Below are 14,681 nucleotides of genomic sequence, written 5' to 3'. Positions count from 1 at the left end.
AAACGAGCCCATTAATATGTTGTAAATGAAGTGAAACAGTCCCACATCGCTTGTGTAAGAAGAAGAATCTGTGTTTATATAGCGATGGAGTGACGAAGGTGATTGTCCCTTCGGGGACATCCGATAAAATTGGAACGATACAGAGAAGATTAGCATGGCCCCTGCGCAAGGATGACACGCACAAATCGAGAAATGGTCCAAATTTTTTTTGTTCTTTTTTTCCTTCAATTCCATTCGGATTGCAGCTCAAATGTTGATTGTCAAATGGATTTGTTCCCATTCCCGGTCGATTTTAGATCTTCAGAAACCACTATGTTCTGCATAACGATCTCGAAGCTTGGAGCATGCTATGTCTGTGAAAGAGTGATCCACCAGGCCCTGATGCTGAGAGGTTAAAGGAGCTTGCTCAGATACTTTTATCTAATGAATACAGAAGTAAGCAGTGTTCATGAGATGTAATGAAACTCAAAAATTGTACATTGCTTGTGTGACACGCACAAATCGAGAAATGGTCCAAATTTTTTTTGTTCTTTTTTTTCCTTCAATTCCATTCGGATTGCAGCTCAAATGTTGATTGTCAAATGGATTTGTTCCCATTCCCGGTCGATTTTAGATCTTCAGAAACCACTATGTTCTGCATTAAGATCTCGAAGCTTGGAGCTTGCTATGTCTGTGAAAGAGTGATCCACCAGGCCCTGATGCTGAGAGGTTAAAGGAGCTTGCTCAGATACTTTTATCTGATGAATACAGAAGTAAGCAGTGTTCATGAGATGTAATGAAACTCAAAAATTGTACATTGCTTGTGTGACACGCACAAATCGAGAAATGGTCCAAATTTTTTTTGTTCTTTTTTTCCTTCAATTCCATTCGGATTGCAGCTCAAATGTTGATTGTCAAATGGATTTGTTCCCATTCCCGGTCGATTTTAGATCTTCAGAAACCACTATGTTCTGCATTAAGATCTCGAAGCTTGGAGCTTGCTATGTCTGTGAAAGAGTGATCCACCAGGCCCTGATGCTGAGAGGTTAAAGGAGCTTGCTCAGATACTTTTATCTGATGAATACAGAAGTAAGCAGTGTTCATGAGATGTAATGAAACTCAAAAATTGTACATTGCTTGTGTTACACTCAATAGATTTTTGTATCCCAAATGTTTCTAAAATACAAAACAATAACGGTAGAAAGCAAAATGTTTATTTCAAAATCAAGGTTTAAGCAAACTTGTGTAGAGGATAGGGAAGAGAATCACAATGACAAGAACAATAGCGAGTATGATAGCAATACAAGTCCACTTCCTCGAGTTCCTCTGAAGCACTTTAGCTCCCTGCAACTGCTCAGACCCTCTCATGACGAAAGAGCTCGCCTTTGAAACGTTAGACTCGATGTCGTTGAGTATACTCCCTTGAGCTTCAACAAGAGCTGCCATGTCGAGGAATATTTGGTGCAGCTCCAGCAGACTCCGTTCTATGTCTTTAACCGCGTCGTGCCTTTCTTGAATCTCTGATAACGTGTCCATGATCTGTCCACGACCTTGCTCTTGTATGGCCTTTTGGAGGAAACGCTCGCTCTCTCCGCTTGATATCAGCTTCTCTATCGTCTCTTCGTCTGCTTTTTGGCCCGTTACAGTGAAGTACCTTCAAAAATTCAATATCAAAACACATAAGAACGTTACCATCTAAACCTCATAATGATATAAACTTTTCTTGTGAAGCAAGGAAGGTTGATCTTTGGTGAATCATAGTATACCCTAAAATGAAGTAACAGAAGAAGGACCGGTTTGGTTTGGCATCGGTTACTTTGGTTCTCTATAAAAAATATATTTTGTAACCATAATACCAAAACCGAACTAACCAAATCTCAAGAACTAACAAAAATAAATGAACTAACCGAATTTATCTGAAATATTAACAAAATTAAACCAAAATCTAACCAAAAAAATTGGTAAATTTTCAAAAACCGAATTAACCAAATTTATCCAAAATTTTAACAAAATTAAATAAAAATATAACCGAAATAAAAAAATTGGTAGATTTTCAAAAATCGAACTAACTGAACCGAACCGAACTTTATTTCGGTAAAATTTATGTTGAACCGAATTACACAAACCAGCATGCCTAATCTAAACCCTTCAAGATAAACTTTCCTTGTGAAACAAGAAAGATTGATCTTGTGTGAGACATAGTAAGCCCTAAAATGAACACAAAAAGAAGAAGAAGAAGAGGAGAAGTACCGTCTCTCGACTGTTTCTTTGTATTCACTAGCCATTTTGGTTCGTAGTCTCTGAAAATCATCCATCATGTCTTTAAGCTTCTTCCCTAACCCACTCACGACAGATGTCCTCGTCCGATCAGCAGAGGAGCCAGGTCCACAACCAGGGACTTTCCTCTGAGCAGCATTCGATTTCTCCAACGCCACGAGCTTGGTCTTTATCATCTTGACACGTTTCAAGACCTCTGTAACACTCGTGTCCATACGAGCGCGGAGCTTCTTCACGGCCTTGGAGTCGTGTACGGTCTTGGACTCTTCGTTAGCATCTTGTAGACGCTTATGAATCTCGTCGACAGCTTTCATGTCTTCTTTAACACTCTCGACGTATCCGAAGAACTCATCGAGGTTGCCTGAGTCGAGAGACGCGTTTTGAGACTCGATGTCGTCGAGCTGGACTTGGTGGTTTAGGTCTGTGTATCTCTTGAACGAGCTTGAGATGAGATCGTTCATGGTGTCAAAATGGAGAAATCAGAGGAAATGTGCAAGTTTATTTTTTGAGAGAAAGGAGTGGTTACATGATGCTAGAGAGAGACCTTTAAGAGCTGTCTGAAAACGAATGAGTTGTTACTAAACAGAGTTATTTTATGAGCTGTGTTTAGGAACCAGTCAAGGGTTTTAAAGACCAAGGAAGACTTTGTGATGGAGATCGAATGTAATTAAGACATTATGATTTGGTTGGTACCATGTTGCGGGGACGTGGTCTCCATTAGTTATTACCATTTCTTATTTCTGTGTAAACATGAAGGCCACTTAACTATAAATCCATTGTAATTAAGCCAATGGAGAGTCAATGGACCTTGATGATTTATGAATTTCGTACAAAGTCTGATCTAGTAGGCTAGCTTAAATATTAGGATTCAGAACATGAAGACCAAAGCCTGTTTTCTTTAATACAGAGTAAGAAAATTTTGATTTGTTGACAAATAAAGTTTTGAGTTAGAGTTTTCTGGGTCAACACATTAAAAAGGGTTTAGATAATCAATTTGTGGTATACATAATCAATATTAACCATTGTTATAAAAAATTCGAGTAATGCATGCTAATTTCTCCATCTTAGTATTCTCTGCACATAGAATAGTATATGTCTCATAACAAAATTAGTTAATTACTGAAAAGACTTCATACACTGCAAAAATTGAATTAATATAAAATCCATATAAACACCATTTTCTTCAAAGTCAGAACAGCTTAAAATGTTTTCATGCTCAGTAGAGACCCATATTACAACTTCCTCTAGTATTTTTCATCTATTCCCTCACTACAAAATCAGCTTTTTCTTAAAGATCATCAACATTTGAAAGATTATTACTCTGAAAATCATGAATGATGAGGACCTTAAGTCAGTAGCTGGACCACCAGCTCATAAGATCAACCATACAAGCTACATTGGAGCCAGCACTGACATAGGTGCATCCAAAGAAGGATATCTTTGCGACCATGAGGATTTTGGCCGTGAAACCACTTCCTATAGATTCTCAACTCAACCAGAGCACGCGGCGAATTGGTTTCACACCGAAAGGAGTAGTGGTTTAGGAGATACACTATTTACAAGTCAGGCTACCTACACTGCATCCGAACTGGTTCTATTCAAGGAAAGTAATTCTTTGCTTAAGGAGTGTGCAACTCAAACTCACGTGTGGAAGCCAGGAGATCATTCATTACATCTAAGACCAGTTGGAGAGTTGATACCATGCACTAAACCTCACTGGATCAGCCAGATTCTTCACCATCTCAACTTGCCATTTTTGGAGCAGATTTACAATAAATCCCAACAGCTCTTTCTCTCTATGATTGCAAGCACTTTGGCGATTTGTTCTATCAACCATAAGATCTCAAAGGCTCCTAGGATCTTCCCAAAGTTGTCCAGATCCAAGCAGCTCATCCTTTGGCCGAGATTCTTGCATAATTTCTCATTTAAAGCCTAACGGCTAGTTTTCTGAGCATTATATAAGCTCATTAGATATCACATTGTAAGGCACAAATTTCCTACCCAAGAATTAATAAACTTCTTAGTTTCTTTTCTCCAAAGTCTTTGTGTCTTTGTGTGATTTTGGTCATCTAGTCTTGTGTGGAATCACTAGGCTCTTTGATTAGCGAGTTAGATTGCTTGTGGATTCAAGTATTCTTATTCGTGGTTGATTGTGGAATCAGTCAACACCCTTTTCTGTCCGATATCATCATTATCACTCCCATCCAGCCGGTTTTATAGTCGATTAGATAGAATAGAAGAACCACCCCACTTGTTGGATCGATCATCACTTTGATCCAAGGTGCTTGTAATCCTTTGACAGCTTAGGACTACATCAATGAAAGTAGAGGTTTCTGAAAATCCGTTTCTTTCCAAACACGTGAAAGATTATGTCTAATTTGGTTGTAATCTTATAATTTGATAACTGGAAGATTATTACTCTGAAAATCATTAAATTAGAGGTTTCTGTATATTCCTTACTAATTTTCTGTCGTGTCTAGTTTTTTCTTGTAAATTTTCTTTGTTTTTCAGTTATCAAATTATAAGATTAAAACAAAATTAGACATGCTTTCAAACCATGAGCCACTACGCCGATTTATTTGACATTAAAAAAGTTGATTTAAGCTACTCTCGCAGAGAGTTCTTTCAGTTTTACACACGAGACACTGACACTAAGCTAAAAGACTCCACAGAAGACTCTTAGACCTCGATAAGACACAACCACAACAACCTCTCTCTCTTACTTGTTCCTATATCAAGCACGCAAACACCATAGAGAACCACCTTTTCACCTGAGCGGTCTCGAAAAGCCTCCCAAGTTGAAGAGAGTATGAATCGAAGCAGCATCGGTCACAAAAGGAATCTGAGCATAAACCCCAGCGAGAGCGCACCGAATACACTCAAGAAGCAGACAGATGTACGTAAACCCAATCACCATCCAGTAATACATCCCAAGCCGTCCTTTGAAATGAATCAGCGGGAAGAAGTTGCTGGTGCACCAAATGATCTGAAGCGCCGTCTCGAGAAGCATACCCATCATCATGTGGAACCTGAAGTAGTGAGGCAAGTCCTTGTTCTTGACCACGAACATGTAGCCCAAGTAGCAGTAGAGCATGAAGAACCAGCTCGGCCATCTGTTAATAGCTCCGGGGATGAAGTAGATCATGTCTCCGATGGCGTCGTACTTTTCTAGAAAAGGCTGGACGTAGAAGCCGACGTCTGATATCTGGAGGGATATCAGGTAAGGGATGCAAGCCAGCGTCCTCCACCACCACTCTGGTCTCTCAGCGATTTTGGGGAGTTTGATTTTGAAGAAGTCGTCTTTGAACGCTCTCGCAGGCTCTACAGGTCTCTGACGTCTCGTAAAACCGGTAGTTAATGGTGGTAAGCCATGAGCAAAGAGATCGTTAGATGATGCTGGTGCAGTTGCTGCAGAGTTTACAAACATTTGTTAAATCACATTAGTACAGTAATTAATCTCAAACTCTCAGAGCCATGGAACAGAGACAGGACAAACACAAGTTATTCAAATGTCGTCCAGGCAACATTTGGGATGAGTTAAAACCACACTAGAACAGTAACTAATCTCAAAGTATCAGAACCATAGAGCAAACACAGGACACAAGCTTATATAATGATTTATAAAAGATCTTTTTTTTTGTAATAAAGGGTGACAAGTTAATGTCTTCTAGGTGATTATATTGTTATACAATAATACCTGAAAGAGGAGAAATCATCACACGGGGACATCTCTGTGAAACTGAGTCTGCTGACAATCTTAGTTTTGGGAATGAATCGAGCTTGGGGAAAGACACTCTTTGATTCACATACTTGTTTAGGATTGGACTATGCTGCTGCTTCCTGGTTTTATATAAAATCACAATCATTAATCTAACTGAAAGACTCTAAACCAAACGGAGACTCCGAGAAAACATAAAAGAAACAAGACGACGAGACATAACGTTGGGCTGCAAGTGAGACTCAGATCCCAATTCAAATCGAACGATTTTAAGATTTCAACAGTAAACCATCATCTCAAGAGAGATGAACGAAGAGTCCTAAATCAACATCTATCGACACGAAAACGAAGCGAGATGATTGAATGAGACCATGAGTTGATTACGATGTCAGAGAGCGAGAAGACTAAACCTGGGAGCGAAGAAAGTACGAGAGCCAAGGTTGGTGGTGGTGGTCGCCGCCAAACCCTGCATAGTTTCTTTACCGGCGGAAACCTCTCTTTTAGGTTTTCGATGTTAAAAATAAAAATCAAAAAAAGAAAATTCACAAAATAGAGTATCTTTACGTGCAAGAAATATGAATGAATCTACCTGATTTTTTTCTTTGACGAGGTATTTTCTAAGTCGGTTTTAAGGATCTTTCTCGAACTTGAGTGAGTCTGCAGTCTTATTGGGCTTTCAATTAAAGCCCAACTACACATAGACCGGTTCGTATAGGTAAGCTGGTTTACGTTAAACCAAAGAGGATTTAGTGTAAAATGTAAATGATTTTAACATTAACTAGGCCGGTTTACATTAAAATCAAATCTAATCTAACAATAATAAAAGGAGAATAAGCTCAACAAAGAGAGGGTCCACGTCGGCATTAAAAATGAGCCAATCATATGCATCTATTATGTCATGTCATCACTCGACACTAGCAATTGAGTCGAATTATATGGGCTCTTCAGTTTTGGTTATGGCCCATATCAAACCTACCTCTCTCCTTCGGCTCCGACTCTTCTTCTCCATCACGATCGTTTCCACTCTCCTCAGCTCTCTTCTACTTTGCAATAACCAACACCCACTCTGAATGATTGATCCATGTTCTTAACTCCTTCATTTATGTCAGATGTACCCTTCTACTTCTAATTTGTTTTACACCTATATAAATTCTTTGTTGGTTAAGCAATTTACCAAAATCTACATCCTCCACAGTCGAAGATCAACCCTCATTCTTTTTTTTGTCTGTTTCGAAATCTAGATCTAAAACGCAAACAGTTAACTCTTCCACATCCCCTCTCTCTCAGTAGCCGGTTGTCTCTTTTGATTGAAGGAGTTATACATTGGAGAAGAAGATGGTCTCCACCAAAGAGATAGAAAATTAGTGACTTCGAGCTATTGGGTGGTGTCTCTACCAGTGAAGGACTCTGCTTGGAAGCATTCCTTTGATACTCCTGTTTATCGGGAACTCAAGAGTTTCATCGATTCTATTGAAAATTAGCAAAGATCTCCCGATTGCGTTCTGACGATCTGATCTCTTCCATTACACAGCTTAAATTCCTAATCTTTGGGTTGGAACATTAAATCTCTCTCGAAGATGGTCTGCTCAAAGGTAATATTTTGCGTTTTCATCTCCGGATTGGATCATATTTGGAATTTGTTCTAGGTGATTATGATGATGATCATGATCTATTGAGATATGCAAATACTGATGATTAGTTTCTTTTGATGTTTTTCACAGAACAAGGAGAATCACCAAAAAAAATTGCTCCACAGGGTGAACCGCAATAATAGAATATGAGAATCTTCTGAGGTATTGTTTTTGGAGCAGAATTTTAAATTGGATTCTACAGATTTTAATGTTTTTGGTACTATTAATTAGCTTACGATTGTAGCCTCACCAATGTAATATTGTATATCCTTCAGATGGTGCTATTCTCCATCTCAATTAACCAAAGAGGTAAGCACATTGTCTCATCTATGATGTGTAGTTTTTGTTAAGACAACCAATGTTTGGTATCAATGTGTCCACATGATATCTCATGTTTAAGATTTTTAAGACTGAGATGGAGTAATTCAAAAGCACATATAGTATTAATGTTCTTTGATTTGCATATAATTTATAGTGATAAAATTATTTTAATTAAAAAAATTCAACAGAAAGGCCACGATCCAACAAAGAAGTTAAGCTTATCTCACAACAGTCCTTACAATATTTTTTGCTAAATTGCAGGCCTACTTGATGTTCTATGTGATTTTATGTTGTCTTTTGTTCGAAAAGCCGTAACTTTCTCCTCTAATCCTTCGGTAGAATTAATAATGGGGAAAATGAAATCTTTAGTCTGTGATCAGTATGTTCTAAAAGGAAATGAAAACATATAGTAGTCTTTCTCTAATTGCTTGCGTTTGTAGGAAAATACATGATCACCCTAAAGTATAGCATGTTTGTGATTGTTTTATACTAGCAATAATTGTTTAGGAATAAGAAGGCTAGAAGAAAACTGTTTGTTTGATAGATTTTTGGATGGATTTGTTTTAGCTGTAGAGTATGGAATTATGCGTTTGTGTATTACTATTTCATAGCTGGAGACTGGATTGTGGAATCTTACAACCAAGTGTTTTCACTGCATATATATAATATAAAGAGTAAAAATCCTTGTGATGATACTATTTTTTGTTTGGCGTTACCTTTCAGAGTGCGTTAAATATTTGTCTGGCTGGTATTGAAGACACGACGGAGCTTTTGGAGACGCAATTACACTTTTGAAATATCAAACATGTTGCTATAGGAAGCACTGACACTGGCTCGTGCCTTCAGCCACTTTCTTAACATGATAGGCGTTGCCAAAACCCATCATAGGCTAGCTAACTACACTTGACATCCGTGTCACAAAAATAAAAAGATTTAATCAATTTAAGTTTTCATACACTTGGAAGATTGCTTTATCATTTAGAAATTTGTTTTCCTATTTTCAGAGTTAGTAGAGACTGCAACCTTCTACACCTCATGAGGTCATGCAATGATGTATTCACTAAGCCGAGGCAAGGTGGTATTTCCCCATATGAGCTTCACTACTTAGTTTGCAAACAGGTTATGCTTCATTGTCCTACTCACTTTTACAGTTTCATCATTGCCAGCTCTTCTCAGACGCCTTTAATTCTTTGGTAGGCTCCTAAGTCCTAATTAAGTACGTTTTTCATGAGCCATATTCAGTGTAGATGATGAAGAAAGATCAGAGCAGCATCTCATAAATGCAGCAGACAAAGAGGTTGTGTATCTAAAAATAAACCAATGGGACTTACTAAAGAAGATATCTAAGAAGCCAATCAGCGATTACTTCCTTCTGAAAAATCATAAACAAGGGGAGTAAAGTGGCATACGTCTCCTAATTATTGTGATTGAACTACCCGTAAAATTGGTTCAGTATTCTTCTCACTCTACGAATGTAAAAGAAAACATATATATATATATATATATTTCCTATGGAGCTCTATGGAGTTCTCAAGGACATCGAGTTCCTATCTGCACCTTTTGCTTTCATCTTCTTTTCGCATGTTTCAAGATTATGTAACTCTCGAGCTGATTCGTTGGCGAAGAATGCTCTGTTATGTGATTGTTCTATCTTGTACTGAACCCTTTATCCTATATAATTTAGCCGTTGTTCAAAAAAAAGGAAGCGATGTTCTCTTCGAAGGAATGAGACACAGTTTAATCTATGAGCAAAAGCCACTACCAAAGTTTTTGTTTCTTGATCTGAAACATTTTATATCCTATGTAAATTATGTCTCCTGATGACCTGAAGAATATATAATATGTATTTTTTTTTATTTTTTTTTTGTGTTGTGAATTAATAAGAAATAAATCTTTGAATATGAACAAGTTACCGAAGACTTATTCATTTTAGTTTTTACTGCATGTGAGGTTGGGTAAAATAATACACGGTTTGTAACGTAAAAGAATACCAGGTCAGGTTTATCAAAACTGAACCACCATTTGCAGTAAAACTTTGAAGTTTTCTCCGCATCTTTCATATTTTACTTCTTTATGATATTTTGTCCGAACATAAAAGTAGAAATATTCTTTTTTTTTTTATTTAGTAGCTTTTAACATTCTATTAAACATTGCATGTTAACTTTGTTCCTTTTTCTATGAGCGTAAGTGTTTATAAATCTAAAATTATTTTATTTGAAACCTTTAATAAATTTTACATAAAATATCAAGTCATGTGTAATAATACTTCCTCCGTTTCAGTTTAATTTTTGTTGTAGAGTAAAGTTTTCGTTTCAAAATAAGTGTTGCTTTAGAATTTAAAGCAAAATTTATTAATAATATTCTCCAGATTATTTTTATATTGGTTTAAATATGGTTAGGTGTATAAATAATGGTGTTTTTTATTTTTAAAATATGCAAAATTAAATATTTTCTTATTCTGTGTACATAAACCTCCACAATTAAAATGAAACGAAGAGATTACGTGTTTGTATGATTTATAACTTCTTATAAAACGTATATTTATTTGATTATAAGTCTATTCAGACACTGTTATAAATGATTTGTTAAATTTTTATAAATAATTTTAAAATTCTTATAAATGATTTTGTATACTTTTAATAAATGATATATAGACTCTTATAACAATTTGTAAATCTTATAAAATTCTTATAAATGACTTTATAAATCTTAATATTGAATTTATAAAAAATTATAAATAATATTATAGTTATATTAAGTATGAATTTTATGAAAATTAGTATATTATGATAATGCTTTATATAAAATGTAAAGTCGTTATATTTGTTGCCACAACTTATTCTTTTAAAACAAATTGTATAATTTATAAATTCCTAATTGGTAAAAAGTAATTGATGAAAGATTATATATATACTTTCCATAATTTTATAATTAGTTAAAACATGTATATATGAAATATAATTTTTACATTTCTAACATACCCTCCATCTTATATAAAAATTATAATATACACCAACGATTGTAAAGCTTTCACAACAACTAAGCATCTATGTTCACATAGCTAAAAAGCATAAATAATCAAAAATATAAAATTATTGTGGTGGAAAAGATTACATGTTCAATATATAACTGTCAAAACAAGAACCCAAAATGTAATACATTATGATTAATATCTCTTATTTACAGGGAAGCTAATGCTCATTTCATCGCTAGCGACACAGTTTTACTTTGACAACATAATAAAAATCATCAAAAGCATCTAAGGCAAGATAAAATTCAAGTTTAATGTATGAATTTGAGAAAAAACAAAAAAACAACCTATACAATTCATAGGATGATCTTCAAGAAAACCCAACTAAAAGCAACTTTTTCGATCTGTCTTTCAAACAGTTTTTGTATTCTAAACTTAGTCTTAATATTTTAAAAACTTACAAAAAACAATTTAGAAGAACAAAAATAAAATAAAATGCAACATTTAAACAACCAAAATCAGCCCATGTCATCCCCCCCTACCCCCCCCCCCTCATTTTATACTACTCCATCCGTTCCATTAAGATAGACTTTTTAGAAAAAAAAAAGTTTGTTTCACAAAGATGTATTTTCTTGTGTTTTCTATGAAAAAATTGTAAAGTTCAAAAAAATTAATTGACTTGAAAATTGAAAATTACATAAAACAATACATTTATTATGGTAGTTTGATGTGTTTTCTTAATATGTGTGAAAATATTAAAAAGTCTATATTTTTGGAACAAATAGAGTATATGTTAGGGGTTAAAAAATTGTAAAATTGTAAAATTGTTAACTTTAAAAGTAAATTATCCGCGCGTAGCGCGGAAAACGAACTAGTAATGGTAATAACACAACGAATTTAGGGTCTGATTGGTAAGGGCTTTAAAATTTTTGCTGTAGAAAAAAATTAGTTTTTGCTGTGGTTTTAGATTTTATTGTTGTAGAATTTTATGGAAAGCACTAAAAAATTGCTTTGGATATTTGGCTCTGCAGAACACTTGTACAGCTGTAGGTTGATTGCTCTGAATTTGGTGTTTTAAAAATAAATAGGGTTGTGGACAGCACCTACAGCAACTACCAATCGCACCCTTAGTCTGTAAATATATTAAAAGATAGAAAGATCTTCCTTTTGAAAAAAAACACTAATAAGTAATCTTGATGTTTTTTTTTTGTGAAACTGAAAAAACTTTAAAAGCAGTTGTTTGGTACAGGGAATAGAGTATTATTGACTTGGGAAACTGTATGGAGAGGTGGGTGGAGAAGAAAAGGCCATTCTGATACGAAGCAAATAACATTTCAGCCAATGGCCATTAAGGACTCTGGAAAAATTTAGAAGATCGTCAGAATGTGCTTATATTCCAATACAAGAATCTTCCTTCCTTCACATCAAGATCAAGGTTTTGTTAACAAGACTCTCTCCCTCTCACACACACACCATCGTAGGTCGATTACAAACTGATATCTTCAAACTTATTTACTAAGTACCATCATCATCGAAGCGAGCAAAATGAAAACAAAGAAGCCTAAAACAAATAATCCTATATCAAGTATGCAACACGATGAGTATCATCTTTTCACCTTAGTGGTGTCTCGAGTGTGAATGGAAGCAGCATCGGTCACGAAAGGAATCTGAGGATAAACTCCAGCGAGAGCGCACCGTATGCATTCAAGAAGCAGACAGATGTATGCGAATGCCATCGCCGTCTCGTAATACATCGCAAGCCTTCCTCTGGAATGAATCAACGGGAAGAAATCGCTGGTGCACCATATGATCTGAAGACCTGTTTCGAGAAGCATACCCATAATCACGTGAAACCTAAAAAAATGAGGCACTTCCTTGTTCTTCACCAAGAACGTGCAACCCAAGTAACAGTACAACATGGAGAACCACCTCGGCCATCTGGTTATCGCCCCGGGGATGAATTTAATAATGTTTCCAGTGGCGTCGTACTTTTCTAGAAAAGGTCGGACGTAGATTCCGACGTCAGATACTTGGAGGGATATCAGATAAGGATACAAGCCAGTGTCCTCCACCACCATTCAGGTCTCTCGGCGATTTTAGGCAGTTTATCGTTGAACGCAGGCTCAAATGGTCTCTGTCGACGTCGACGTCTCCCAAAACCGTCATCAAAGGGCGGCAAACCATGACCAGGGAGCTGTTTAGATGATGCTGATGCAAAGTAAACACACAAGTCAGTGTGTTAAACCACACTAGAACAGTAAATAATTTGAAAGTCTCGAACCATAAAAAAAAGACAGGACAAGCTTCTGTAGTGATTTATAAAAGATCCTTTTTGTAGTGAAGGGTGAAAACACACAAGTTTAGTGTTTTCCAATCCTAATTATTGTCACGATTTGTCATTATGTTTTTATACAATACTCCCTTAGATTGATTCTTGTTTCAAAATTAGTGTTGTTTTATAAATTCAATGCATATTTATTAATTTTATATGCTATTTTATTTTTTTATTAGGTGAAATGTGGTTAGTGTATGAGTATAATAATTTATTTTAAAAAATATGTAAAATTAAATGTTTTTAATTTGTGCATAGAAACCTAAAAGGACAACTAAAATAAACGGAGAGAGACTATTATGTTTATAGAATCATGTTGTGAGTCGAAATAATACCTGAAAGAGAAGCAATCTCACGAGGAGATCTTGAGTTTGCTGACAGTTGTAGTTTTGGTAATGAACCGAACCTGGGGAAAGATACCCTTTGATTCACATACTTGTTTAGGATTGGACTATGATGCCTCCTGGTATATCTAAAATCATGAGCACAAAATGGTAAACATGAGTTGATTATGATGTCGAAGAGGGGGGGAGAGAAGAAAACCAAACCTGGGAGCGAGAAAAATAAGAGAGCCAGTGGTGGCCGTCGCCACCAAACCCTGCATAATTTCTTTTCCGGTGAAAACCTTGGGAGCCTCTTTTAGGTTTTCGATGCTAAAATAAATCATAAGATATCTTTACCTGCAAGAAATATTCTAAGTAGGTTTTAAGGAGATTTCTTGAATTCTACTCCTCAATCTTATTGGGCTTTCCATAGAAGCTCAACCAATATCACATAATTAGGCCGGTTCACATTAAATTCAAAATAACGGTTCCGGTAAAATACAGATTTAGTCTAAAAAAGACATTCATTTTGTAAAAGTTTACTAATGATAACCTTGTTTTTTTTGAAACTGAAGGAACATATTAAATATAAAAATACTATAAAAGCAGTCAAACAAATGAGTTCATACATTCCAAAATGGGACTGACCTTCCACGACCAAACGAAAATAAAGAATAATAAAATGACACATTGTCTTATCGAAAACTCGTTTAATAGTAGAGGAGGAGGACCTATCAGCCCGGTAGCCTTAACCATTATGGTTAAGTTTACTCAAACTTCCTCCAGTCAAGACCGAGAGAGATCTTTCTCCACATCCTCCTTCTCAAAGGAAAGAATTGTTCCACCAAAATCTTTCTTTGTAAGAGGTGACCAGTTCCCGGTAAACAAAACTGGACAAAGTTGCCAATTTCCAAACCGCTTGCTATCTTGTGTAAAAGTCCACTTGGGGCTGGTAAATGCAACAATTCTCATTCAGTTAAGATTCTGAGGTTTTGGAAAAAGTTGTGCACAAAAAAAAAAGTAGAGGAGGAGGATGAAATAAAGAAAAGATAAGAGAATTGGTCATTGATGAAGATGCATACTTGATTTTTTGTTCAAGACTGTTTTCATATGATCTTCTGGGTTTGGC

At 35.8% G+C, this 14,681-nt stretch overlaps 2 protein-coding genes, 1 non-coding gene and 1 pseudogene across 3 annotated transcripts; 1 reads left to right on the top strand and 3 right to left on the bottom strand.

The window, feature by feature from the left end:
- Positions 1 to 74: 74 nt before the first annotated feature.
- LOC106400315 (syntaxin-123) lies at positions 75 to 2,862 on the bottom strand. The gene is made up of 2 exons (XM_013840689.3): positions 2,230 to 2,862; positions 75 to 1,633 (listed from the first exon to the last, which is right to left on the bottom strand). Exons 1-2 carry the CDS (start codon positions 2,715 to 2,717, stop codon positions 1,204 to 1,206), a joined length of 918 nt encoding a protein of 305 aa, XP_013696143.2. The 5' UTR covers positions 2,718 to 2,862; the 3' UTR covers positions 75 to 1,203.
- LOC125593766 lies at positions 105 to 207 on the top strand. The gene has a single exon (XR_007329657.1). It is a non-coding gene; the product is annotated as a U6 spliceosomal RNA (small nuclear RNA).
- A 1,939-nt stretch (positions 2,863 to 4,801) lies between the features above and the next one.
- On the bottom strand, positions 4,802 to 6,600 carry LOC111211887 (protein TIC 20-IV, chloroplastic-like). The gene is made up of 3 exons (XM_048769589.1): positions 6,385 to 6,600; positions 5,954 to 6,096; positions 4,802 to 5,664 (listed from the first exon to the last, which is right to left on the bottom strand). The coding sequence occupies exons 1-3, from the start codon at positions 6,444 to 6,446 to the stop codon at positions 5,024 to 5,026; spliced, it is 846 nt and encodes a 281-aa protein (XP_048625546.1). The 5' UTR covers positions 6,447 to 6,600; the 3' UTR covers positions 4,802 to 5,023.
- Positions 6,601 to 12,210: 5,610 nt separating this feature from the next.
- Positions 12,211 to 14,304, bottom strand: LOC106398390 (annotated as a pseudogene).
- Positions 14,305 to 14,681: the final 377 nt, after the last annotated feature.

Source organism: Brassica napus, chromosome C9 (assembly GCF_020379485.1).
Source record: "Brassica napus cultivar Da-Ae chromosome C9, Da-Ae, whole genome shotgun sequence".
Taxonomy (NCBI): domain Eukaryota; kingdom Viridiplantae; phylum Streptophyta; class Magnoliopsida; order Brassicales; family Brassicaceae; genus Brassica; species Brassica napus.
The sequence above is the reverse complement of the archived record's forward strand: the minus strand, read 5'-3'. Positions and strand labels throughout refer to the sequence as shown.

Excerpts from the sequence above, each read along its gene's own strand:
- LOC106400315 (XM_013840689.3), bottom strand. The coding sequence starts at position 2,717 with ATGAACGATCTCATCTCAAGCTCGTTCAAGAGATACACAGACCTAAAC. Across the intron at positions 1,634-2,229 it reads AAAGAAACAGTCGAGAGACG|GTACTTCACTGTAACGGGCC; the intron begins GTACTTCTCCTC and ends GAATTTTTGAAG.
- LOC111211887 (XM_048769589.1), bottom strand. The coding sequence starts at position 6,446 with ATGCAGGGTTTGGCGGCGACCACCACCACCAACCTTGGCTCTCGTACT. Across the intron at positions 6,097-6,384 it reads CGTACTTTCTTCGCTCCCAG|GAAGCAGCAGCATAGTCCAA; the intron begins GTTTAGTCTTCT and ends ATATAAAACCAG. Across the intron at positions 5,665-5,953 it reads GATGATTTCTCCTCTTTCAG|CAACTGCACCAGCATCATCT; the intron begins GTATTATTGTAT and ends TAAACTCTGCAG.